The 25,803-nt window shown below is 47.6% G+C and overlaps 1 protein-coding gene across 2 annotated transcripts in view; it reads right to left on the reverse strand.

Moving 5' to 3' along the window:
• Nucleotides 1-4,448: 4,448 nt before the first annotated feature.
• Nucleotides 4,449-25,803, reverse strand: part of grin2da (glutamate receptor, ionotropic, N-methyl D-aspartate 2D, a) — a 35,955-nt gene continuing 14,600 nt past the window's right edge. The window contains exons 1-14 of one of the 2 annotated variants that reach the window (XM_061665132.1): nucleotides 22,679-22,774; nucleotides 21,861-21,975; nucleotides 20,804-21,009; nucleotides 19,026-19,194; nucleotides 18,741-18,894; nucleotides 14,491-14,616; nucleotides 13,488-13,600; nucleotides 12,497-12,613; nucleotides 12,042-12,202; nucleotides 11,400-11,469; nucleotides 10,463-10,580; nucleotides 9,732-9,793; nucleotides 9,127-9,297; nucleotides 4,449-6,782 (exon numbers count right to left, since the gene is read on the reverse strand). In XM_061665132.1, the coding sequence (XP_061521116.1) occupies nucleotides 4,479-6,782; nucleotides 9,127-9,297; nucleotides 9,732-9,793; nucleotides 10,463-10,580; nucleotides 11,400-11,469; nucleotides 12,042-12,202; nucleotides 12,497-12,613; nucleotides 13,488-13,600; nucleotides 14,491-14,616; nucleotides 18,741-18,894; nucleotides 19,026-19,194; nucleotides 20,804-21,009; nucleotides 21,861-21,975; nucleotides 22,679-22,716 (3,924 nt within the window). In that variant the 5' untranslated portion in view covers nucleotides 22,717-22,774 and the 3' untranslated portion in view covers nucleotides 4,449-4,478. Of the gene's footprint in view, nucleotides 6,783-9,126; nucleotides 9,298-9,731; nucleotides 9,794-10,462; nucleotides 10,581-11,399; nucleotides 11,470-12,041; nucleotides 12,203-12,496; nucleotides 12,614-13,487; nucleotides 13,601-14,490; nucleotides 14,617-18,740; nucleotides 18,895-19,025; nucleotides 19,195-20,803; nucleotides 21,010-21,860; nucleotides 21,976-22,678; nucleotides 22,775-25,803 lie in introns of those variants that run through there. The other variant, XM_061665131.1, reaches the window with a different exon arrangement.

Genomic DNA, 25,803 nt, shown 5'->3' on the forward strand with positions numbered 1-25,803 from the left:
GAACAGTGACTTTGTCGATATTTTTTGCACCTCAAACTCTAACACAAACAAGACCGAGAAAAAGTCTGTCAAATTAATCATTTATTTACAGATATACAACTAAGAAATGCGCAATGAGCGACACTGAAAAACCGCACAGCCCAAGTTGAATGCGTGCCTTTTTTACATGGCGTTCACAGAGTGAATGCTACCTGCCGTGACACATACCGTTTACACCATACATACACTGTACCTACTCAGTTCGAGTGTCAGGTGCCGAAACTTGTCCGACTTCCAACATGCTGGCATTTCTCCCCCATAATTGACACGACAAGCCGAAATTGACGGATGAAAAACATACTTGACGAAGATATTCGTCGGTGGCAGTAAACGGGTGGATTCCAGTTGACGAATATAAACGGCCATGGCAGTCAATGACTTAAGGTACTCGAATGCCCTTGCGTGTGGGCAAGGAGCGCAATCGATTTTGCACTGATGTCTGCTAATGACAAAACAAAATGTTTATATTGAATATATCTTTCTATCCTTACCTTCAATTCCTAGTTAATTCCCATGAACGTTTCCAAATACATTTACAAAATTCTCACGGAAATTTAAGAAATTCACAGCAAATGTTCCACCCCTTTGCAATCTTCAGACACACATCATCATCATCATCATCATCATCATCAAAAGAAGAAGCTTGCTACATGGTGTCAGAGACCCCGCCACATGGTCCCCGAGGTGCGGTAGGGGTCTAGAGAGGTCGGAGGCCACACACACACACACGTGAGAGCGAAGTCACGCATAGGCCAAAAAGCGAAGAGAAAAAAAGGCCCCTCTAGGTAAACACTCGCCACCGCCGCTACAGTGACACGGTCATAAGACACTGGCGCAGCCCCCCCGCCGCCCAGCACACTGTCACTGGGTCGGAACCCTCGGTGGCGGCTCGCGGAGGCGAGCGACAGCAAAATTACGTGGCGGTCTCTGTGAGCGCATGGCTGGCGGGGGGCTCGTGAGGGGCTCGGGGGCGGGTGTGGGGGAGGTTCCAGACGAGGACAAAAGACAGAAAAGATATTCCAACTCATAGCAGATTCGACGTAAATATAGATCTTAGATATTTAGAGCAACACATATTGCACATGGATTCTTCTTCTTTTGAAAGCAGCACAAGCAGAACACACAATGGATGGGAGATAAACGAGACCGCCCAACACAAATCATCTAACTTTACCATTTGGGTTCCTTCAATTACCTCCGCCAAGGAAGTGGTGTTTACAAGTTTGTAGGACAAATTGTTGGCAACGCCAGAACACCATTCATCTATTTTCTACAGCGCTTATCCTCATAGTGCCCCGCATGAGCTGGACTTTGGGCAAGAGGCGGGGAAGACTTTGGAGTGGTCGGCAGTTACATTCAAACCAATGTACAATTTAAAGTCTTCAATGAAGACTGCATGTTTTTTGGCGGGGAACATGGGAGGAAGCTGTAATGCATTGAGAAAACCCACGCAAGCACAGAGAAAACAAGCAAATTCCACATAGGAAGGCCGCAGCCCAGATTTGAACCCGTAGCTTAGAACTGTGAGGCAGACATGCTAACCACTGACCCGCTGTGCTGCCCTACGTGAGGACACTACGGCAGGATTCTTTTTAAAGACAGCATTCTCTAAAGGTGTACAATTACATTTTTTAAGCCTTGGCGGAGGTCCGTGTGTTTCGTCATCGAAACCATAGGAGGGAAACAACAAGAAGATTGTTAACGCGACCCACTGGCACAAACACGTATTATGTGACGTATGTAGGTATATAGAAGTAGATTTAGCTTGTTAGCGAAAAGGCAGATCAACTCTTTGAAATGTTTTAAAAAACCTAAAGTCTCTTCTGGTTGGAGTAAATAATGGCTCAGATGCAGTTTCAGGCAAGCTGAAAATGTGACGCTAAAGACGACCGCATTAGCACTCCGCTCGTGTCCGTAAATGCTCAAGGTCGATGGCGGCAGGTGCGCAGCTAGCGGCTAACGGCTAGCAGCATGGATTCTTCTTATTTGCTTCTGGAGTTTGGCTGCTGGTGTCAGCTCGCTGACGGGCTAAAAAAACTGCTTGTTTTTCAAGGTGAGAAAGGTTTTTAAAAAGTGCACAACAGGAGGCGCTGCTGTGTTGCTCGCACGCCGCCGCGCTGCACATTCCAGCCGACGCTGACGCTAGCCAGCATCCAACATAGGCACTGTCTCTTTTGACATCAGAACGGCAATTAACAATCCAAATTAGCCCAGACACGTGGATTATAAATACGTAAATCATACATAATCCTTCAGACGTGTGGTAGCAGCAGTTATCATCAGGCTACACTCACACACATTTCCCTGCAACAGCCTGTGGTCTGGTCTAACACGTGTACCACCAACAAGCAAAAGAGACACTCGTTGCCATGCTCGATGCGATGCAAACGCATGGATATGATCACGTGTGAAAACCTTCTAAAGGGATACGGTTAAAGGATTAGGTTTAGGGTCATGGTTTAGGGCCTAGTGTTAGGTTTAAGGATAAGGGTTAGGGTTATAGGTAAGAGGTAGGGTGAGGGTTAAGGGGTAAGCATTTTGTTTAGGACTACGGATTGGGGATGGGGGCGAGGGGGCAGAGGTCTCTCGCCCGTGGAAAAAAACAGACGCACCTCGTTGAGGTTAGCATACACGTAAATTGATGCCACATCTCCACCATCGAGAGTGTTAATCGTCCACTTTACATTCAGTCAATACGCGGAGGGGGCGAGGGGGGGAGCGGACGCGGCTTCTGCTGTAGGTAGTTGGCGGAATCTTCCACGGGTCATATGGCACAGTGCTTACATCGTATTAGACTCAATACATTTCTCGATATATACTGTAGATTTATATAGATCAACATCGACAACGACAACGACGACGACAACACAAGAGTAACGCAAAGGCATCGAAAAACCGAATGATGTATTGCTCTGGAAACAGAAAAAAGACATTTGTCCGAGCGCGTGAGCGTTTGTGTGCCCTTTAGTGTGCATATGACGGTGTAGCGGGCAGCTAACTGGATACAAATTGATGTGGAGTTTGGCACTCAGCTTTTCATTAAGCCAGCAGAATGTTAGTCACGGTTGACTTACCCTGTTGTCAAGAGTACAAAGACAGAAAAGCACAGACTCACGAGAAGCACAGCGAGGAGAGGAGGAAAGCTAGAGAAGGTTCTAGAGGAATGAGAATACAAAGGAAAAAACAAAAGATGACACGTCAGCCTCCTCTCGGGCCAAACAAGAACGGTTTTGCTCGTACAGGAGGAAAGTGCCCTGGTGGGCGTCACAGTTCTGCGGGGATGTAAACAGTTCTTGTGGGAAAAGGGAACGTGGGGCTAAGCGATTTGTTGAAGGGGAAAAGAAGAGTATTAAAGAGCGCTAAAGGCGTGCAGGAGCAGCAGGCATACGACAAAGTTCCTGAGCCCTCAGAATGCACGATGAATACAAACTACTCCTCTGCTCCGACAACCAAAGCCCTTCACTGTCTGTAGCAAAGGACTGTCCTTCAGCCCCGAAGATTGATTGCCCCACTTCCATTGCTAAATGTATCTGTGGGAAGAAACCAGTCAGCTCCCGTTTGACTCCAAACGACTTGTGTTGGGCTTGCTTGGCTGCGTGGTCGCTTTGTGCAGAGCCTCGGGAAAAAAGACTCGGTGTGGAAACTGAGATGGCCTCAAGGATCAGACCTCACTCTCCACGCTAGAGAAATGGGTCGAGCCCCTCCGAGAGCAGAGGGCCTTGGCTTTGAGGGGCACATGAGGAGACTGAGGAAACCTCTGGGGTGGAGCAACCGAGCGCAGCCTCTGGTACTGCAGTTTGGCACTTGCCGAAGCCACGGAGGAAGGCTGGAGGGCGCCCGGGGTGGACGACACCACGGAGGGGGAGGACACCGAGGAGGAGGACGTCAGCGGAGGAGCGTGGATGGGGTGAGCCGAGGATGGTGGAGCTGGAAGGGCGGGAAGGGGGGCTGGCAAGTTGGGAACGAGGGTGGAAGGCGGGGAAGGAAGTCTCCCTCTGTCTGCTCTCTGTGTTCGTTGCTGGATGCTCAGGTTTGACTGGCTTCCGGATTTGGAGGGGTTCTGCGAGCGATCCGGCTTGGAGGACGAGGAGGAATCGTGTTTGGGCTTCGGGGTGCTGCCGAAACTCTGGCAACGGCGGTAAAGTTCTTCTTGGCTGCGTGAGGTGATGGGAGCCCACTTGGAGGAATGGGAATGTGGATGGTGTCGAGGGGAGTGGCAGGATGAACAAGCCGTGTGTCCTCTCACTTTGTCCTTGGACCTCTGCTTTGTCTTCTTCTCATCCTGCATGTGAAGTTTGTCCACTGACCAGTAACGTCGCGGCGGGGGTGGTGTGAGCGGAGATGGTGGCCAGTGCGACCCCGACCCCCAACCCCAACCACTTTCTCCGGTCCCCCACCTCTCCCCTCGTTCCAGGACCAAGTCATCTCTGCTGTTGATGCTACCTGCTTTGTCCCTGGCAGGGGTACGTACTAAAAAACCAGCCCCCTCCTCCAATCCCGCCCACAGCTCTGCCGTCACGATCGTCCCAGTACCTCTCGAACTTGCCAAACTCCCCCGAAGAGCCTTCATCATCCGAATATATCCCGACGACCTTGTCCCGGTCTCCGTCCTCATCAGAAAATTTCCTGCCTTGCCTCTTCGCATGCTCGCCTTTCCTTTGCTCTTGCTCAGACTCTTCATCTTCCTCCAAGTCGGATTCCCACTCGTGGAAAGATAAACCTTCCTTGGAGGGCATCTCACCTCTCCCGTTCCGGCCCAGCAGTGGTTTCCTCTCTCCTTCTATTCCGACAACATCCCTGTCTGAGCTTTTGCTCTTCCTCCTCTTCGAAGTGACGGGCAACAGTGGTAGGAAGGCTGATGGGATGGTGTCAGACGAGAGGTTGCCTGCCCAGAACTTGACAGATGCGGACGGCTTATTGCTGGCGGACTGATAGTGTTTGCTGTTCCTGCGTCTGTGCTGCCTTTCTTTCCCTCGGCCGTCATCGCCATCCTCTCGCTCTTTTTCTTCTCTATTCTTCCTGTCGTCGTCAGCTGCGATGTTCCATCCGTAGCTCCTAATGGAGCTCTCATTCTTTTTGCGGAAGGATTCCCTCCTCAGGTGAAGGTACGACGGGTAGTCCGGCGTTCCTGGTTTGGCCTCCTCTCGCTTCTCAGGGTCTCTTCCCTCCTGCTCCGACTTCTTTCTCTCCTTCTTCCTCACCTTTTCATCTTTCTTTTTCTTCTTTGCTTTACGCCGTTTTCGCTCCCTTTCTCTCTCCCTTTCCTCCCTCTTCTTCTTCTTTCTCCCCTTCTTCCTCCTCTTGTTCTCGCGTTCCCTCTCTTTGTGCTGCCTTTTGTCTTCTCTCAGTCCACCCACATCTCCTGGGTTGGTTGTCCCTGACCTTCCCCTTTCCCTGTCGCCCCACGATGCCCACCACTCTTGCAATTGTGCCAGCTGACTGCTTCTCCGCTCTCGCCCGTAGTCTCTCTGTGGACGTGGCTTGCGCGGCGGGATAGGCGGTGGCGGCGGGCTACATGGCAGCGAGCGCGACGACATGCGACGCGAGCGAACCTTCCGGCGGGAGCCCAGGAGAAGACTGGACTCTTCCGTAAGCAGATCTGAGTCGTAGTCATCCTCCACTGTAAATTCCCGGTCACCCGCACGATAGCGGAAGCTTAAGGAGGAGTTGTAGGAGCTGTCACTGGAGCAGGAAGAAGGAGAATTGGAGCGGGAGACAGAGACGGACGATGAGGAGGAGGAGGAGGAGGAGGAAGACGTGGATGAAGAGGACGATGATGAGGCGCTGGAGCAGGTGGAGTAGAAGCGGCATGGAGATGAGGGAGTGGTCGGAGTATGCATTGGGGAAGAAAGGGGGACTGGCAGAGGAGGAGGTGGGGGAGGACGCCGACCCCTCCTTCCCATGAGATCACTTCCTCCGTACCTGCCGCCTCCTCTTCTCCCCAGAGGGAGGATGTTCTCATACAGAGGACCCCCTGAACTCTTCCTCCTCGCTTGGGCAAGACTTCCACGCCGCCAGAAGGGAGGCCTTCGTGGCGAGGACAGCATGGGAGGCGGTGGCTTACTGATTAAGGGTCCGGGGCCTTTGGGAGGGGGCCTCAACATTCCAGTAGCTTTGGGACCTCTGGGATTAGCTTTGGGTGTCTGTTGGCTGCCTCCAACGTGTTGGTCGGAGTTAGCTCCAAGCCCCTCCGGATCTATAGGACCATAGTACCGCTTGTACTCATCCAGCCCTTGGTCACCTGCTCCTTGCAGTTTCCAGTGTTGTCCCAGGTTCTGCTGGTACTGCTGCTGGGCCTGGAGTTCAGTGATGCCTCCCGCGATACCCCCGATTCCCAGACTCGCACCGCTGCCGCCACTCAGGACCTTCTCCGGCTTGGGCCTGTTCCAGCGATCCACCACAGCCAGTCTGCGGTCATGGCGAGGCAGGAAGGTGGAGCAGGGCATGGGGCCTTCAAAGAGGGGGCTGTTTGAGGGTCCCAGCGCCATGGCCGAATGCCCCGTGGGCGGCGGCGAGCCCGGCAGCATGGTGGTGTACGTCTGCCCTTGCGGCTGCTTTGGGACGTGCTTGGGTGGCAGCTGCTGCTGCACCATGGCGATGGCGGTGGTGTTGTTGACCGTGGCGGTCACCAGGTGCTGCTGGGCCACGGTGGGCATGGTGGGCACCGTATGGTACTGCGGCAGAGAACTCTTACCGCTTCCTGGCGCCGTCTCATCCTCAAACTGACAGCAGCTGTACATGCCCTAGTAGAGATGAAACAGAGATACAGAAACACTATCATTTATGAAAGTCATTGATGAGATGCATTGATATGGTCCACATCCTAATGCCAAAGTATTCTAGACGGTTAGAATCTGCGGTGCAATCTGCTCAAGGCTTTAATGACGTCCTTCCCGACAGCAGCGGCAGCGCTATCGGCGTCCCTCGAGCCCGCCGCTCAGTGCTCTGTGAAATTGAAACTGGTGCGAGCCCCTGATTGGCTTCCAGCGAGCCACAGAGGAGACGTTAACGCGCGCACGCTATACATCTTGTGAGATAACTAACTAGCTAACAAGTCTTGAGAGTGATATTTTTATTTTCGTTTGAACGTCCTTTTTGGAGGCCTCAACAAGTCTGAAAACTCATCCATTTTTAGTTTCACCAATCGGCAGGAAACAGGGTGGACACAAAAAAAGCCTCAAGAACCCATACCTAAAATTGAACAAGGGGGCCATTTTGTTTTGAAACAGCCAATTCCAGGACTCGTACTTTGACAAACTCCAAAGAGACGCTACATTGGCCCCCCTGATCGCTGCGCACCCGCTTTAATCATATCGAAACATCGCAGATAATGACAAGTTTACCCGTGTGAAAATAAAGCGGATGAAGGAGCAATTGCGCTCCACAGCAGGGGAATGCGCGTCACCTTCACCTACAGGAAGTGCAGCCATGCAGCACACAACCTCACTTGACTGGCTCGGACTAATGAGGAACAAAGTATTTACATGAGGAAGTGTCCCCCCGGACATCAAACTGGTTCATAAATCAGCGGCTTGGTTTAAAAAGATAACGTGAGCGTCCGAGGGGAGCATCTGTTTAAAGTTCAAGCTACTTTACAGCAGATGCACGTGATTAATGCTCTCTTCCCGAAAGCAGAGCTGGCTTGAGGACAGACGGCAGGAGGAGGAGAAAGAGGAGGAGGAGGAGGACATCTTGCAACCAGGATGTCTTTTTTTGCCACAAATCTTCACTGCAGAAGCAAACTGAGACGAGAACTCGACGCCACACGTGGGCCAGCCAATTTCGGCAACAACTACAGTAAATCCTCGCTGATTTGCAACTCACCGACTCGCAAATCTTTCTTTCACTAACATTTGCTGAAAATCGCACTTATTCCATACGCGTGAAGAACAAATCTTACATCGTGAGCAAGTATTACATTGGTGCATTGCAAAAAGCTTGTTTTCTCCTCTTTTTGGTCAAATCATCCCATGCTCTACTGCGTAATAGAAAATATCTTTTTTCAGGTTAAAGAAGAGAGAGTCAACTCTTTGTTTAGGTAGGCTCCGAGTTTATATTGTCACAGAACACAATATTCTGTGGGTCTTGACAAATCAGTCAAAATGCTATTAAATGGCTGCCAAGATGCGGCGTTAAAGGCACGGATCCAAAACACAATTACACATCATAAAACCAGTTTATGTCTTTACGTTCTGTTGTACACAAAACAGTGCTATTCTCCATGAAATACATGGAACCAAACATTTTGGAGGACTCGATTCAAGGCATTTTATTTCATTTCAATGAGAACATTTGATTTGATATAAGTAAATCAAATTACAAGCTTGGTCACAGAACTAATTTCCACTCATTAGTCAAGGTACCACGGGAGTGTGATTGTGATTGTTGATGTTCAGCGCTCAAATGATGAGCTCCACCAGGAAATATAGTAAGAGAAATATACTCTTACATCATAAATAAGCAGCGTGCGTGTTTATCCGCAGCATGAAAAGATCAGTCAAAGTGCTTTTGCGCCCATAACAAGGAGAAAAGCAGTTTGTATCAGTGTCGATTTAGCTTGTTAATAGGTGGCAAGCATTATGTCATAGTCGGGTTGTAATATCCTCTTGGGTGTCGCACATAAATAAGGATCTTGTTGCGGAGTTGGAGGCGTCGTTTGTTGTGCCTTGAAAGTGAAGTTGTCAGCCCGTGGCCGTGTCTCGCAAGGAAGACAGAAAGCCCCCCCCCGGGGCGCCATCCAGCATGTACCCCTCACCGGCAGCCCCTCCCCTTCAATCATCCCACAGTCACCCAACTCTGGACGTTCTCAGCCCTCCCACACGCTTTAAAGACGTTTACATTTATGAAAACACACTCTAAATGTGTTTAAAACCACTGTACTGTATAAAAACGTTGTTTTAATATGGTCTATCTATATCAAAGATTTTCAACTATCGCAGTCTGGTTTAGAACGTATCCTCGTACCACTACTACTACTACTACTACTACTACTACTACTACTACTACTACTACTAATTTCGGAGCCGAGTGCAGTGTTTCATCAGTTCTTATGAAATTAAAGCGTGCGTGTGCATGCGTGTGTCTCACCCTGCTGAGAGCCAAGAGGAAGTCCATGCCGCCGGAGCGCTTGACGCAGTGTCGGAGCTTCCAGTAGACCAAATGCTCCCAGGCGAACACCAGCAGGCTGAGGCCCATGGCCACCAGCAGCATGTAGAAGACGCCCGCCATGTTGTCGATGTCCAGCTTGCTGCTCATCACCTGAACGGCGGCGACACACGGGAAGGAGACGCCGATGTTCACTACTAACCGGGGACACGTTAAGCCACAACTGGTAATCGGGCTCGTTGTGAGAATTCACGACTACTTCCACCGTCCGTCATCACCACTACTAGTACGATTACTACTACCAGTACAACTCCATCTATTACTACTCCTACTCCCTCCACCACTACTATTACCACCCCCATCATCACTACCACTACTACTACTCCTACCAGTATTACACCTACTAGTACTACTAGTGAATGCCCCGTGGCACCATGCTGCCTCCTACAGGACTGACTCAGTACTACGACTTTGTTTGTGTGTGTGTGTGTGTGGTTTCTCTTCAGTAGACCCCACACTACAAAAGTAGTAACTAAACGCAGACACAAAAAAGAGATGACATGTATTTGAAAATATCGACGTCGTACCTCAATCTTGTCGTTGTGGCAGATTCCCGACAGCCAAAGACGCTCCAACATGTCAATCTCATCTACAAGAATAAAACATTAACACACGCACACGCACGCACACACACAAAAAGAGAACATGAGTCCGGTCAAAGGACGTTTCTCAGAGGTCCAACACTAATTGATCTCTGGGTTAATGAGCGCCATCTGGAGGATTGGAGCGCCGCGGTGGGCCATGTTGACCGCAACAACGTCCACTGTAACTCCTGGCTCGCCTCACATTGCGACACAATTTACTCTATACATGATTTGACTTGAATAACCCTCCTACGCATTCGCAGTTCACTATTTTCAAATTCAACTTTTGCGGTCTTTTAACCTCCCCCTTCATTATTTGCTGAAAAAAACTTACCTATTTGCAGTTTTTGTACTTTTTCTGAAATGCCACAAGATGGTGCCAAAGTCCTGTTTAAATAGTAAATCAGTACCATTGGTCCGAAGAACTATGTTGAAGTTATGCACTTCTACATGTGGACAAGCATGGGCGCTCTAAAATCCAGAACCAAAACACAAAACAAACTCTTAAAAACCTTTTTGCATTAAAGGTGAAAAGTCTTCAACAACCAAGAAGAGTCCAGTTATCGCCCTCAACTTTTGCAAATCGACACAGACACCATCGCATTGTCTATGAATTTGTTCACTTATATTTTCCCGATCTGCTCAGGCAGCATGTGTGAAGAGATGTTCTGTACCGTCTCCCACCAGCTGCAGAAGCGCCAGGTCAAGCGGTCGCTTCCATCGGGAGTTCTTGTGCAGAGCGATGCCGTAGCCGGTGGTGGCAAACACTTTGCCAGAGCCGATGGTCATCACCTTGTGGAGAGAAATCAGCAAAACATGAGAGGGGTCTTCATTTGGGGGGGGGGGGGCAGCCATGGTTTGGAATCACACGCTTCAATGACACAGTTACGATCTTTGTTGTCCCATGTGACTAAATGATCCAGATAAGATCGATATTCATGGCACATATGGTTAGTTAGTTGGTTGGTTGGTGACTTTGTTCATTAGTTAGCTGGTTCAATCAGTTGGTCGTTTGGACAGTCAGTTGGTCTTTTAGTTACTGTACTTGATCAGTTAGGTGGTTGGTCAGTTCAGTTAGTCAGTAAGTAGTAAATCAGTCACTCAGTCAGTCGGAAAGTGGTCAGTCAGTCAGTCAGTCAGTCAGTTACTTATGTATTGGTCAGTCAGTCTGTCGGACGGTCGGTTACTTGGTTAGGGAGGTAATCAGTAAGTCAGTGGCTTGTCAGTTGTTTGGTTAGGTTATAGTCAGTCAGTTAATTAGTCAGTTACCTGGGTAGCTGTCATTTAGTCTTGATGGCCAGTTACTTGGTAAGGTAGTTAGTCAATCAGTTCGTGAACAAACCAGTTGCTCAGTAGTAGTCGGTCAGTTGGTGACAGTCAGTCTTTCAGTTGTTTTGTCTATGAGGTGGTTAATCAGTTGGACATTGAGTTATTTATTTATGTAGGTAGTTAGTCAGTCAGTCAGTCAGAGGCTCAGTTACTTGGTTAGGCATGAAGGTAGTCAGATAATTAGTCAGTCGGTCAGTTAATAAGTCAGTCACTTGGTTAGGTAGAAGTCAGTCCATCAGTCAGTCACTTAGTCAGTTAGTGGTTAGTCAGTTTGTTAGTCACCTTGCAGCCTTCATCCTTCCTGGCCATGTAGTTGAGCACGGCGGCATCGTAGATGAACGCGTCCAATTTACTGCAGCGGCAAACAAAAACACAAACAAACAAACGTGGTCGTGAATAACAAACAAAAACGCGTTCGCAAAGATCCAAGTCAAATGAGTCGAAAAAGCTGTCAGTGTGACGCATTGCAGTTTTCTTTCACTCTTCCCAAAGCGTGGCTCACACATTCCATTTTCCCAGGACACAAGTGCAAGTACATCCGTCGCGTTTGACGAGGACGAGTGGCCGAGACTTCCCGATCGACAAGCGGATCAAAGTCTCGGCTCAGACGCGTGATGATGTTGACGATGATGATTGTGTGAGGACGTAGGGAAGAGCTACACGAGTGCTAGCGCATCTGCTTCCCATTCAACATCCTTCCTGTTCACACTCGCCAGCTGCGAAGTGCCCGCCGAGTCTTCCGGGAGGAAACCGCTCACGGATGAAAAATGGAAAGCATGACGAGGAGGAAGATGATGCAGTGGTTCACTCGCCTGACTTTGCTGCAGAAACACGACGGTGTAAATGTATGTGAGCGTAAACTGTTGTCTGTCGCTATATATGCCCAACTCTCGTACCGACCGACGGCTTTGTCCCGTCACTCACCCCGTCTTCAGGTTGTCGATGGCCTCCTCCACGCCCTTCTGGTTGTTGCGGATCATGTACTGGTGCATGTTGGGATAGTTGGAGCGGATGTTCTCCTCCGTGCTGCCGTTGGGCACCGTACCAAAGCGCAGGGGTGGGTACTGCTCGGTGGGCTGCTGGAACTACGCCGAAGGGGGCGACAGACCAGGACATAGTGTGAGAAAGAGAAAACAAAACTAATATGAATGTTTAGTCCATTGTTTAGAATCGTTTTCATTTTGTTGAGAGAAGTACATATGACGTGGTGAAAAGGCCTGAGAAACTGAAATGGGGTGACCAGACTGCGTGTCGCCCAATTATAACTCCTTGACTAAAGACAATCACTGAGGCCAAGAAATTATTTATCTCCCCAGAAATTCCACAAGGTTCATGAATATGCATGCCTTCACGAACACGAAAACCAATCTTGACTCTACCTTCTTGTCGGAGAGTCCCGACACGGTGTCGATGTACTCCTCCTGGATCATGAAGGCGGCCAGGTTGGCGGTGTACGACGCCAAGAAGATTACGGCGAAGAAGGCCCACACCAGAACCTGCCGAGAAAGACCCGGACAAACTAGCGACCATGTGGGAGGCAGGAACTTTATTTCCACAAATGGGAGGACATTAACACATCCGACTCCGGACGAGCGAGACGGCTCTGTGACATCGTCACAAACTACTAGTAAAAGATTTCTCGGAAAAGGGAGAACGTGAGGATGCACAGCAGGTAACCGATCAGGCTCACGTAGAGCCACGCCACGAAGAGCAACATCACATAGAGCAGGTTCATTGTTACGTCGAGTCCCGTGACATCGAGCGGGCTCGCACATGTGGAGTCGGTCGTGGCGTGAGGTCCATCCAGAGATATGACATCACACCGTAACACAGCTGACATAGTGCAGTGTTACATAGAGCTGCAGAGAGCGATGTCACATAGAGTGGGGACACGTCTATCCATTGTCGATACTGCGTATTAGCGAGCCTAATGAGCTCATCCCAGATGACTTCTATGTATCACCGACTCAAAAATGTCTTAAAATGCCTCATAGGAAAGTAGTAATTGCTCCTTTTACAGGATGGCCAGAACTCTGCATCTGAGAAAAGAAGTTGCCTGCTCTGACCTGCTTTTTTGTCAAGCGAGCGGCTGATGAGCTCTCCACCTGATTGGTGGAAAGCTCTCAAGCAAAGGAGATGAGCTCGTCCCGTCCCGCTGGGCCTCGTCAACACTTGGCGCCGTCACGCCGCTTTCGTCGAGAAAGTTGCAACTTGGCCACGCTAACGAGACCCACTCGAGATCACGCTGTTTCGTGTTCCAGTTGTCGTCGCAGAAAAGCTGGTGTGCGGCACCGCTCACCCCCTTCACACTTTCCAACCAGTGTAATGAAATGATTGAAAAAAAAACAAAAACAAAAAAAAACAACTGACCATGATCTTGCTGGTGGTTCCTCGGGGGTTCTCCACAGGCACAGAGTTGTTGAAGACCAGCGCCCACAGAAGCCAAACCGACTTGCCGATCGTGAACTTGGAGCCGCCCGACTCTGAGACAAAACAGGGAACAGCGCTCCTAAGAAAGACTCCCCTCGTTGAGCACGGCGCCATGATGACGGTGATGAATTAAAACAGTGGTGGGCAAACTTTGGAGCTGAGGGCCATATTTGATTGTTAAAATAGACAGCTGGGCCAGGTGGAAAAAAAAATACATAAAATGTCTCCATACATAGTTCATAATATTCAAATTTCAATTACTAATGATTAAAAAAAATGGTTATTTAAGTATATAAGTGTCAATCATAGTTAATTCAATTATTAGTTAAAATGAACAAATAATTGGCTAATGACAATCAAATGAATTCATATAAATGTAAAAGGTTCAATGGAGGCCTGTATGTGATAGATTTTTTTTGTTTACAATAAATCAATTCACCAATTATGGATATAGCCTACATAAATAAAAAAGTGTATAATAAATAATGAAAAATATCATGATTAGGAACAAAGGACAACATTCATTTAACAAATGTCCAAATTTGGTTAATTTCATATTTTTTTTCCACAAATCGATACTCTTGGTCAGTTCCCGTATGGTTCTGTCATCTTTACGTTATTGACCAATCTAAAACGATGAAAACGGCGTGCCCTCTTCGACGACGCAATTTGAATGGCTCGACAAACATACCGTTTTTCTGGTTTCCTGAACAAATGATAGTTTGGGAGATGCGAGGACTCCACCTCCTAACCGCTCTGCGCCCGCCCGCGGATTACAACATGGAGGAACATGAAAGCCGCTATTGAGCTCATGATTGCAAGCGATGCTGTGGCTTCAGACAGGAACACGGACAATCAGTCATGCCAGCGAAAACAACTCCCGACCAACCTCACCCACATGACGACGAGACATTTCGAGCACCTTGACTCGCCCGCGTCTTACTTTTGGCGCTCTGCAGGCTGCGGTTGTAACCGACCGGACTGAAGAACTCGAAGATGAAGACGGTGACGGCCACCACCGACAGACACATCACGAACATCATCACCCACACGGCCGGGCTGTACGGCTCTGCAACGCACACGCGCACATATTTCATAAACATGTTAGGAGGGCATTGTTTTGGAAACCTTCAAACTAAATCACATGATGGTCATTATATAGCATGATGTAAAGATCCAAGCACAGAGGGGCAAAAAGTAGATCAGATCCCATTTTATGACCAATTTATACAGAAATAAAGGTCATTCCAAAGGATTCCGATACTTTTTCTCAGAACTGTATCCTGTATATACATAATATACATACAAGATGAAGCGATGCAGGCGGAGCGTGTGCGTGTTTTAGAAGATGAGAAGTCGAGCGCGGCGCGAAGCAGAAATTCCTTGAAATTGTTGGAGTGATTTGCTGAATGAGGGAAGGATTCGACCCGGCTCCAATCGGATCAAACGCGACCTCGGAGACACAGCGGCACCCCGGTCTTGCTGCTACCTCCACCAAGGCACTCTAGCGCTTGTGTGTGTGTGCTCCCGTTTGTGTGTGTGCGTGTGACGGCGAGAAGCTCGGCAGGGATGAAGTCATAAAAAAGCTTCTTTGTCGCACTTGATTGACGCAAGTGTTGTAGGAGACACTTATGCAGTGTTGCGATGCGGTGCCATCTGGGAGATGACTTGTAAATATTTACCTTGCTTGATTTCATACAGTGTGTTATTTGTTTTTTTTTAAATTAAGATCCGGCCTTGTAAAATGACTCGTTAGTTGTGAAGGTTGAACCGCTGTTCAACGCAGTGATTTTTGTTGTTGATTTAGTTTCCATCATCATAACATTATTATTCAAGCAAAATGCTGGTCATTATCCAACATGATGGAAAAAAGAGGCATGTTTACAATAGAAGTGATGACTTGTTTCGGTAGGATGCATCCTTGGTAGGGCGCATAATGGAAGTTATTCATAGTAAGATTTTTTATTAATATCTTTTTTTTTTTTTTTTTTTAGACGTGATTTTTTTTTTTTAGACGTGATTTTTTTGGGGGGGATACATGACGTGTTGTATCCTATGACCTTTTTTGGGGGGCGGGGGGGTGACATTTACCTAACATGATGTAAAGCACCATATCACTGTGATTATTTATGAAGTTTGCTTCATCGTAACATGATTTATTTATGAAGTGTACCTCATCATAACGTTCACATTATCACGACGTGGTTATTTATGAGGAGTAATTAGGAGCAGGAGCTGTTCAGTCAGGACACTAAGTCCATTCGCCTCGACGCACATATTTGATTGAATATGTCCCACGATGTAAATAACTATCATATTTCACGTACTGTAGTATTATAACAATAAAATGTAAACAATGTCAAACTAGAAACATCTCTGTCAACCCAAATGCCACATGTGCCACTCTACAAGTCACCTGTGTCACCCACATTCCCCACTGTCAGCCTACCAACCATCTGAGTCACCTTTCTTTCCCCCATGTCACATGTGTCAATCCAAATGCCACCTGTGCTACGTCACAAGTCACCTGCGTTGCCCCAGATGCCATCTATGCCACACTACATCAAATATGCGACGCCACATTCCCTATTGTGTCACCTCACAAACCACAAAATGCCACTGGTGCCACCCTATCGGTCACCTGTGTTGCTCCACGTGCCACCTGCATCACCCTATATCACCCATGTCACCCATATTCTCCTGTTTGACAGCCTTCAACCCACCCATGTTGCCCCATGTCTGTCACCCTCCATGCCACCTGTGCCACACCATAAGCCACCCAAAATGCCGTTGTGTCACCCTACATCCCCAGCGATGCCCTTTAAGTCACCTGTTTCACTCCACATGAACCTTTGTGCCACCCTACAAACCACCTATGTCAACTGTGTCACACATCATGCCACCTATGCCACACATTAACCAACTCTGTCACCCCGATAAGACACTCTTGTTGCTCCACATGCCACCTGTGTCATCCTTTGTCACCTCACGTCACCTCGGCCGCCGATGTCACTCTACATGTTACCTGTGTCACGCCACACCACCTGCGTGTTCCCATGTCACCTGCAGCATGCGGGGGAAAACAAAAACGCAAAGGTGTTGGATGAAACAAAAAGTTGAGGCCCGACTCGCCCTCTTGTAATTCTTTTAATTAACAATTGGCGCGGCCGTAAAATCAATGTGAACATAAAGACGCCACAGAGGGCTTACTCGCTTAACGAGCTGACTGATGGCTGCTCAAAGCAGCACCTGTACAATAACATTTGACTCAATTAACGAGGGGCGTCTCGCTTAACGAGCATGCGTGAGATGTGAGGAAGAATGCTGGTAAAATACTTTTAGCCATCTATGTCACAGAAACTACTCACTTTTCATCTCCGCGAGTTCCCCTGACAATGGCGGCTCATTCTCTAGACATTTGCGTCTCATTTTCTCATCCACTAAGCTTATCAAAGTGTGTCGACACAGGTGGAATTACCACGGTAAATTAAAAACAAAGCTCATTTAGAGTGAAGGTGCATCAGTGGGACTATTCTTCACACTTATCTGCCGTAAAGCGACACAGAGTCATTTGCATTCGCTGAAGGTGCACTGCGGCACTCAGGAGGAGGACGTGCCGCCTGTGGCTGAAGGTGAAAGTGACGCCAGCTTTCAGGCACTTTGCACGCGCCCTGTGGACGCACAGGGCGCACCTCTGGATAATATGAGACAGACTTGAAGTCGGCTTCCTTGAACACGGCACAGGCGGAGGAGTTCAAAGTCATCCAACATACAGCTGCCACGAATTCCATTTAACAGTGCGAGCCACAAAATCTAGTGAAAGAAATGCGCTCTGTCACCTTACGTCACCGGTGTCGCGCCCCCATGCCATCTGTGTCAACCCAAATTCCATCTGTCTTGCAAGTCACCTGCGTTGCTCCAGATGCCACCTGTCAGCCAACATCAGCTGTGACCCCCTATAATTTGCGCCACATTGTAAATCACCTCACTTCACCTATGTCACCCCTTATGTCATCTGTGTCACCCAACATATCCCTTTGTATCACCCTCCAAACAACCCATGTCACCTCACACCACTCGCCTAACATGCCACCTGTGCCACCCTACAAAGGACCTGAGTCACTAAAAATGACACCAGTGCTACCAGACTATTCACCTGTGTTGTTCCACAGACCACCTGGGTCACATACATCACCTGTCACCCCCACAATTCCTCTTTGTCTCACCCTCCAAACCACCTGTGTCACCCTTTATTCCACCTGTCCCACCCTACAAAGCACCTGTGTGACTACAGATGCCACTGGTGCCAACTGCAAGTCACCGGTGTTGTTCCACATCACCTCTGTCATCCCACACCCCTTGTATCACCTTCCAAACCACCTATGTCACCTCGAATCACTTGTGTCACCCTACGAAACACCTGTGTGACCCAACTTGTCACTAGTGTCACCTACAAGTCACCCGGTTTGCTGCACGTCACCTATGTCACGCCAAATCCCCCTTTTTGTCACCTTATAAACCACCTCTGTCACCTCACTGTCATGGTCTGTGTTTTGGTTTGGGTTGTGTTTAGTTTTGTTCCATGTTTTCCTGTGTTCCATGTTTGTCGTGTGCTCATTAAGTTGTTGTGTCCACCTGTTCTCGTCTGCTTTGTGTCGACCAATCAGCTCTCTCCAGCCACTCATGTCTTATCCAGGTGTTCCTCGTTGTCTCGTCTATCTGTTTGTATTTAGTTCCCTGGTTTCTTTCAGTTCTTGTCGGTTCATTGTCGTTGTCACATGTCTCTGCCATGTCATAGTCGTCAGTTGTCTTTATCATTGTGGTATGTTATTGTCAGGTGTCATTCTCCCTTTCTATTCCACGTCTTACTCACAGGTCATAGTTTGTTTCCAGTTTTAGATATTCGAGTGTTTCTTTGTTACTTTGATTTGATCGGTATCTGTTGTGGGACTTTGTTTAGTTTTCCCTTTTTGAAGATTAAATATTATTTTGAGACTCCCGCACTCCTGCCTTGCCTCCCTGCTTCCCTGCAATTGGGTCCACCATGTTCTTGCCTTGCGTTACTCGCCCTCGCCTTAACCACGTACGTGACACTCACGGCACCGGTGTAATCTTACAATCCAACTGTGCCACCCTAAAAAGCACCTGCGTCACCGAAACGTCATGTATTCGCAAGTAGTTACAGTTACTCACCGAGAAAGGCGGAAGGCGACACGGTGCCGTTGCTACGGGAAACCATGACGCTGATGCCCGTCTCCACGAAGGGCACGGAAAACTCCACAACCTCCGACCGCTCCTCGTTGATGGTGAGCGAGCCGATGGCCATGTCGGCCCTGTTGGATACCACCTGTGGAAACAGGAAGTCAAGGTTAGATGCCAGCTGGCGAACAGGAAGTGTGCACTTAGACACCACCTGGTCAACACGGAAGTACTCTCTCTCTCTGTATATCTCTCACACACACCGGCCTGAGGACCGACCTCGCCCACCATGCCGTTCCACTCTCCGTTGATGTTCTTCCCATGGCGTCCGTTGGTGACCAGGTAGAGGTCGTAGGTGAAGCCCACGATCTTGGCGAGCCTCTTGAGAACGTCGATGCAGAAGCCTTTGCAGCAATGCTTCATGGGAGACGCACCCTCCACCACCAAGCTGCAAGTGCAACAAAAATAGTTGGATATCGTGGATCTATATAGTTCTCCCAAAAAAATTCCTGTGTTGTATTCGATTAATTGTTTCAGCCCTAAAGTCAAACGTGCATTCCGCTAGATAGAAATTCCTTTGTGGTGATTAGGGAGTAAGAAATGAGTGAATGATTCTGAACGCAGCGTTAGGAATCATTCACTCATTTCTTACTCCCTAATCACAAATGGGATTTTTTTATAAAGTGGACTATATTTCATTTTCATTAATAAATGGGATTAACAGACGACTTCCTGGGGACATTTTGATTCTGTAGGATGGACGCATCCAAATGAATTTGTGTATGTGTACCTTTAACCAGATCCTAGGGGTGGGCTATATGACCTCAAAATCTAATTCATGATTTTTTTTCCAGAAAAATCTAATTTCAGATTTTAATCATTGTTCCCCCCCTTTGCTTATAGATCAAACAAACATGGCTAGCACTAACTTCCATCAACGAATCAAAGAGTTTCAATGAAGTCAACAGGTTCTAGAGTATTCTCTATTTGGGCTCTGATACCTGGATTTTTTCCTGTTTTACTGCCGCTTCTCCTACCAGTTCACCAGCCACCCCCCACACCCTCCACCCGATCCCCACCCTTTCCTGCTCAGGGAGGTGGCTAGGAGGTTTTGACCAAAGTGTGACTGGTGTAAGTCGCTGAGATGACTGCTTGATTTAGAAGTCACGCGCAAGACATCAAAGTTCTTCAAGTGTTGCGCGTCCGCCCGGACGCGTCTCAGTGTCTGTCCCGTCGCCTAGCAACACCACAACCAATCAGTAATGCTTGACTCTAACTCGATTTCAACCAAAACAAGGACCTTGAAGGCAACCTTAAAAGAGACCACGGCGGCAAATAAAACGTCACACAATAAAGGAAACATAAGACGATGTGTGTGTGTGTTCGCCCGCATGCTAAAAGCAGGTGAATTAAAAACTACAGCACTATTCTCTCTTGGCCAATCAAATTGATAGAGGACAGACTTCTTATCTGCCATTGCCCAGCCAGGTCGTGTGCTGCCAGTCGGTAGCTTATCTCACGCAGACACACACGCACAGGTAGTGGTTATGAGGCCCTGATTATTAACCACTGACTTTCAAGCCTCCTACGAGTTTTCTATGGAGAAAAAAATAGTAACACTCAGTTTACATATTCATTAGCTTCCATTTGCATTTATATGATGTTTTCAGTGTATATGGTGAGCAAGGAAGACGTGATTGTTGATTTGTGTGTCTGCATGAGCACTTTACTCTGATGAGCCCTTATCAGGTTAGTGGAAGCCATTAACTTCCATCCTGGGAAGAAGAGGAAGGAGGTGGAGGTAGGATAGTAAACTAAATGCTCCCTAGTCTGAAGCAACAAAAAACTAAGTAGTAACTAACTAAAAGTCTGTAGAGGTAAAAACAATCAAAACGTAGTCGCTACTTCGTGGATTTCACCTATTGCGGGGGGAGGTCCGGAACCTAACGAGCACGATAAACGAGGGATTACCGTACTGTAAAAACGCATACTGCAAAAAAAAAAAAAAAAAAAACATGGCTCAAAAATGTGGCGTCAGATGAAGCGCTGGCGTGTACCTGGAGTTGAGGGGCATGCGGCAGGGCACCGAGTCCCGAATGCAGGAACTGGTCCCCGGGTCGGCGGGCTCCACGATGACGAACGGGCGCTCCTCCAGCGTGACCACTCGCAGGTGCTGCGCGTCGTCCAGCGGCTTGAGGAAGGAGCCGTAGCGAGACCACGGGTGGTAGCGCAAGCGCAGGTGGCCGTTCTCCCACCAGCCCACCTGGTCAAACGCAAATAATTATCAAATTAAATGACGATGATTTCATTAGTGTATTATTCGATAGCACATGAGCAACACTGTGGCCTTTCCATATGACAAGAAAAAGTTTCAAACGATTAAAGGTTGGGGGAAAAAAAGACTATATGATTGAATAAAGTGAAGTGCTATTAAAAGTGAAGAAGATGATTCAAGACACTCCGAGTGCAATTAGAAAAGGCTGAAAAGTTGATAAAGGGGAACATAAAAAGAGGAAGGAAAAGGGATGACAGGAAAATGACGCTGCGGTAAAAATAAATGGCCTTTTTGCTCCGCTGTCAAAACAGGCAATTTATTTGGGATCGGCTGCTACCATTTCCTCCACCAGAGTCGGGTCAGCCAGGTCCGCCGTACCTTTGTCTTTCACGTTTGATCGTTAAAGTTCAGCGTGTGACACTAAGCGAGGAACGGGAAAATAGTATTGGCGCTAAAAGAAGCTCAGCTGTTGTTGAGCTTGGCCCACGGCAGATCGGATCATCGCGGCATGTGACCCCCAACGCCACTCGACCTCGTACTTAGCACTATGACTTGTCTGTCAACTGATTGACCAACCAATCAATTGACTGACCAACCAATTAATCAGATGACTAATCAATCAACTAATCAACCAACACATCCATTTATTAACCCCTCCCAAAGATTGTCTCTTGCCATGGGCAAACTGGACACTAACGAGCCACTTGTGAACAACCAGTCATCCAAGTAATGACTTGACTCGACTAGCTTGAAATTTAGCAGCGACTCGATTCGACTTGCTTGCTTTTTGCTGGAATACCGTGGATCCCCTTTTAACAGAGCGCCAAATGTGGACTGACCTCCTCCCAGCCCCGCCCATTATTGTAGGAGATGACGTCCAGCAGCGGATTGGACAGGTAGCCGTCGTTGTTAAACGAGTAGTCCCGCCCCCCGATGGAAATGTTGGTGAAGTACCTAAAAACAAACAAACAAACAAACAAAAACAAAACCATGTTGTTAACATGTGATCAAAAACACAAAAGAAATCACATCTCAACTGCACTTAGAGCGCCCCCTACTGTCACAAATATATTCATGCTTTTCATTTTCCAATTTGACAAGCAAGAATTCACACCAAATCAAAATACCTGTAAAGGTTGTAGTGTATTTTATCCACTCTTTCCCTAGTCCCTAATAATCACTAGTTACGGACAGTGGACCTAGATAGTTCCTAAAAATGTTCGCGAAAAATCCCTTTGTAGTGTTTTTGGAGTAAGAAATGAGTGAATGATTTTGAACACAGTAACTGCGTTCGGAATCATTCACTCATTTGCCTACTCCCTAATCACTATACAGTGTCGCCTTGAGATATAAGTGACCCGACTGAAGACTTTTTAGAGATACGAGCCGTCGTTTTTGCTTTGACTTGAGAGCGTAGACTTACGACTCACTCAGTTCACAACAAGCAGCAGTTTGGCAGCTAGCATTAGTGAACAATTCTCCAAAACAGAAGCTTCTGGAAATGTCCCTGTTAGCTCCATGCTAACACATAGTGGAAAACACCATTGACGGGCTAATGATTAGCATCTATAGTCACAGTGTTATAACCCCTTAGGCAACGGATATTTGAACACAAACGGTGGTGCAACCAGTAAACGGGTAATATTACAATACTCACAGGCATATATTCTTTACCCTCTGTAAAGAATGTCTCATATTACTGCTGAAGCGTCAGTGCTGTATATCCACGTCTGTCCTATACTGCCCCCAAGTGGTCAAGGCACCCACACCATAATGAGCAACACAATGTGCATTGAACTGAAGAAGAAAGTGTGACAAAATCATTTTCATTTCATTTGAATTCTTTTTCATTATGTCATATTGATGACCTCATTGATTGTCCATCACTGGGCTCATCGGCCACTTGCCGAGTCATCTCATTGGTCGCCACGGTTTCGTACGCTTTCACAAAGCCGCAGTGAGTCAGTTTGTCAGTTGACAATCGTCATGGTTCCGAGAGCGAGCGCGCGAGCGGATGAGGCGCTCTCACGCTCACTGCACGACAAAGCAACACTCGAGAGAGGAAATGGGACTGAATGTGTGTTCTGCCGTTTGATTGGGCACGTGCGCACGCACACACTGCAGTGTTGAAATCAATGCGAGCGTGTGAGATTGATGTTTGGACACGGGCGAGAAGCGAGACGGGACGCGTCAAGAAGCGCAACAGACGCTGTTGTAGCGCGAGTGGCACAATGAGATGTCGCTAATTTAAAAGCTGATGAAGGGGAAAAAAAGATGAGTGAGAGATGAACAAACGTTCGAGTTTGTGAGTGTCGCACGGACAAGATAAAGAGGGCAATTCCCCATCATGCTCCTTGCTTGCTTCCTTGGATGCCATCGCAACAAGATGGACGCGGGCAAACATTTTTCTCTTAAAGCTCCCGAGAGGGAAACAAAAAATCCTAATGAAGTCCGACAAGTCAGAGAACTCGAAAAGGAATGCTGTGTGGTCACAACTGCAGTAACGCTACACTTTTCATCCTTTCCATTCTAAAGGATTCTGTGACAACCATGTTCGGCAGAACCAAATTGCCTCCAAGCTTGGAGTTATGTATTTATTAAGTGATGGAAGCATGCAAACTCCCTCGTTTCCGTAACACATTTACACAATGGTTTTTGGGATCTTAATCGATTTTTACAAAGCGACAGGGCCCACATTACGTGATTAAAAAAAAAAAATGGTAATGTGTAGTTGTAGTGGAGGTACAGGTGATAGGAGGAAGAAGAGTTGTGGTAATAGCTGTAGTAGTAGTGGTAGTATTAGTCGTGGTCGTAGTTGTAGTAGCATAAGTAGTGATGGTGGTGGTGGTAATAGTTGTATAGTAGTGGTAGTAGTGGTAATTGTATTATTAGTTGTAGCCGGACTAGTACTAGTCCTGCTAGTATTGGTAGTAGTTGAGGTAATAGTAATAGCACTGGTGGTGGTGGTTGTAGTAGAAGTAGTAGTAGTAGTAGTAACAATAGTTGTAGTAATAGAAGTAAACGTAGTAGTAATAATGACTTAAAACCCCACAGGATAATCACTCAGGATCATCGTCACAGACTTTGCATAATCGACTTTAATCTGACATTTGGATGATCGGGCTCAAAATCGTCCGTCCTATCGTTATATGTGTGCCCGTCTTTTGTAAAGCTTACAAACTATAGAGTGCAATACAGTACCAGCAGCAACTGCCATTTTGTTATGAAACAGAAAGACATTGTAAGGTGCTTCTGCTGCAGCGACGGCGATGATGATGAGGACAATGGTGATGATCATGCCGTGACAGGAGTTCAGCGTGCGTAATCATCGTTCGTGTTTGTGTCGAGACGGCGCGGCGCTCGGGCGGCTTCGTTTGGCGGCTCGGGCCGCGGTTTGCCGCTGGATGCGCTCCGGCGAGCTCGTGAGGCGCTGATTGGCCATCAGAGCAGTCCAATTAATGAGAAGAACGCTGCATGAGGCTCACCGTGGACAGCTGAGCGAGGCGATTAAACACTTTGGTTTTAGTTTTACATCCTGCCTCGGTGGGCCTGCTACAATCGGCGGTCTCCCTGCGACCGGTGAGCACTGCGAGTCTATCGTAGTCGACCCGACTGAGCGCAATCAGCCAATCGCAGGGTGTAGAAACTCATCCGCCATGTCAAATACGTCCCTTTGCTAAGCGAGTGAAAATCAGATTGATCTTGACATCATCTCACTGAGGAGGCAAAATGGCGTCCCTCAGGGCTCATTAACATGTCTGCTCATCTTCCTCACATCTGTTGTGTCATTGTGTACATGCACTTGTGTGTCAGTTCCCCGCTTCCTGCTCGTCTCCCTGATGTCACCCGTCCATTTCCTCCGTCAAAACTTCACCTTGGCGGCGTCACGTTTCGCGCACGAGACTGTCCTCCATGCTCCCGAACACGAGAGAAGTAAGCCGCACTTCCACTCCGAGCCTGAAGGACGCCATCGACTCTTAAAGTATGTCAATAATTAATCGAGAAGCTAAATAAATATAAAATCACATCACATGTTGATTTGTAACACCGAAACGTGCGCAGTCAGACTTGCTCCACTGTCCTACACGGAAGTACTAAATAGGAACTTCATCAACCGCCGTAGATTTCAAAAGTCTTCGCGAGACTTTCATAGGCATGTACAGACTTCGTTGTGGATAAGCAGAAAACCCAATAAGACACAGACAAGAGGGTCAGAGGGGACAATCTGATCTGGACATTGGACATAGAGCCCATTGAGGGATGGTCAGCAGCATTTCTTGGAACCCGCTTCCATTCTTGGAACCCTCGTGGTTAAATCAAAACAATGAGGGCTTATTCCCTTAAAAGGAAGCTCACTTTTTAAACATGTTTTCATCAAGCGTGGTCAACCCGACCTGGCTCGATCAAAATGTTCTCTCTCTATTGGTTCACACTGGTTCATGCTACCGTATTTTCATTCTACCATACATTCGCCCCTTTTGGGCTCAATAATCAAACTGAAATGTTTCATGTTTCCCCTCTGTTCCAGTGTTAGAATATGAGACTTGTTTCATAGGCATTCATAGCCCACCCAAAAAATCTCAAGACTTCTATAAACCTCCATTGAAGACATCCGTAGACCTCCATAGACTTCCTTAGCATAGATTTCCATAAACATATCCGTAACAATTTATAGATTTCCATAGAAGACTTTCATAGACTTCCTTGGCTTTCATATACTTTCTGCATAATCAGTATGATGCAGACGTCACGTCAGGTCACGGATCTTTTTTTACCCTGGCG

Source organism: Phycodurus eques, chromosome 20 (genome assembly GCF_024500275.1).
Source record: "Phycodurus eques isolate BA_2022a chromosome 20, UOR_Pequ_1.1, whole genome shotgun sequence".
Classification (NCBI taxonomy): domain Eukaryota; kingdom Metazoa; phylum Chordata; class Actinopteri; order Syngnathiformes; family Syngnathidae; genus Phycodurus; species Phycodurus eques.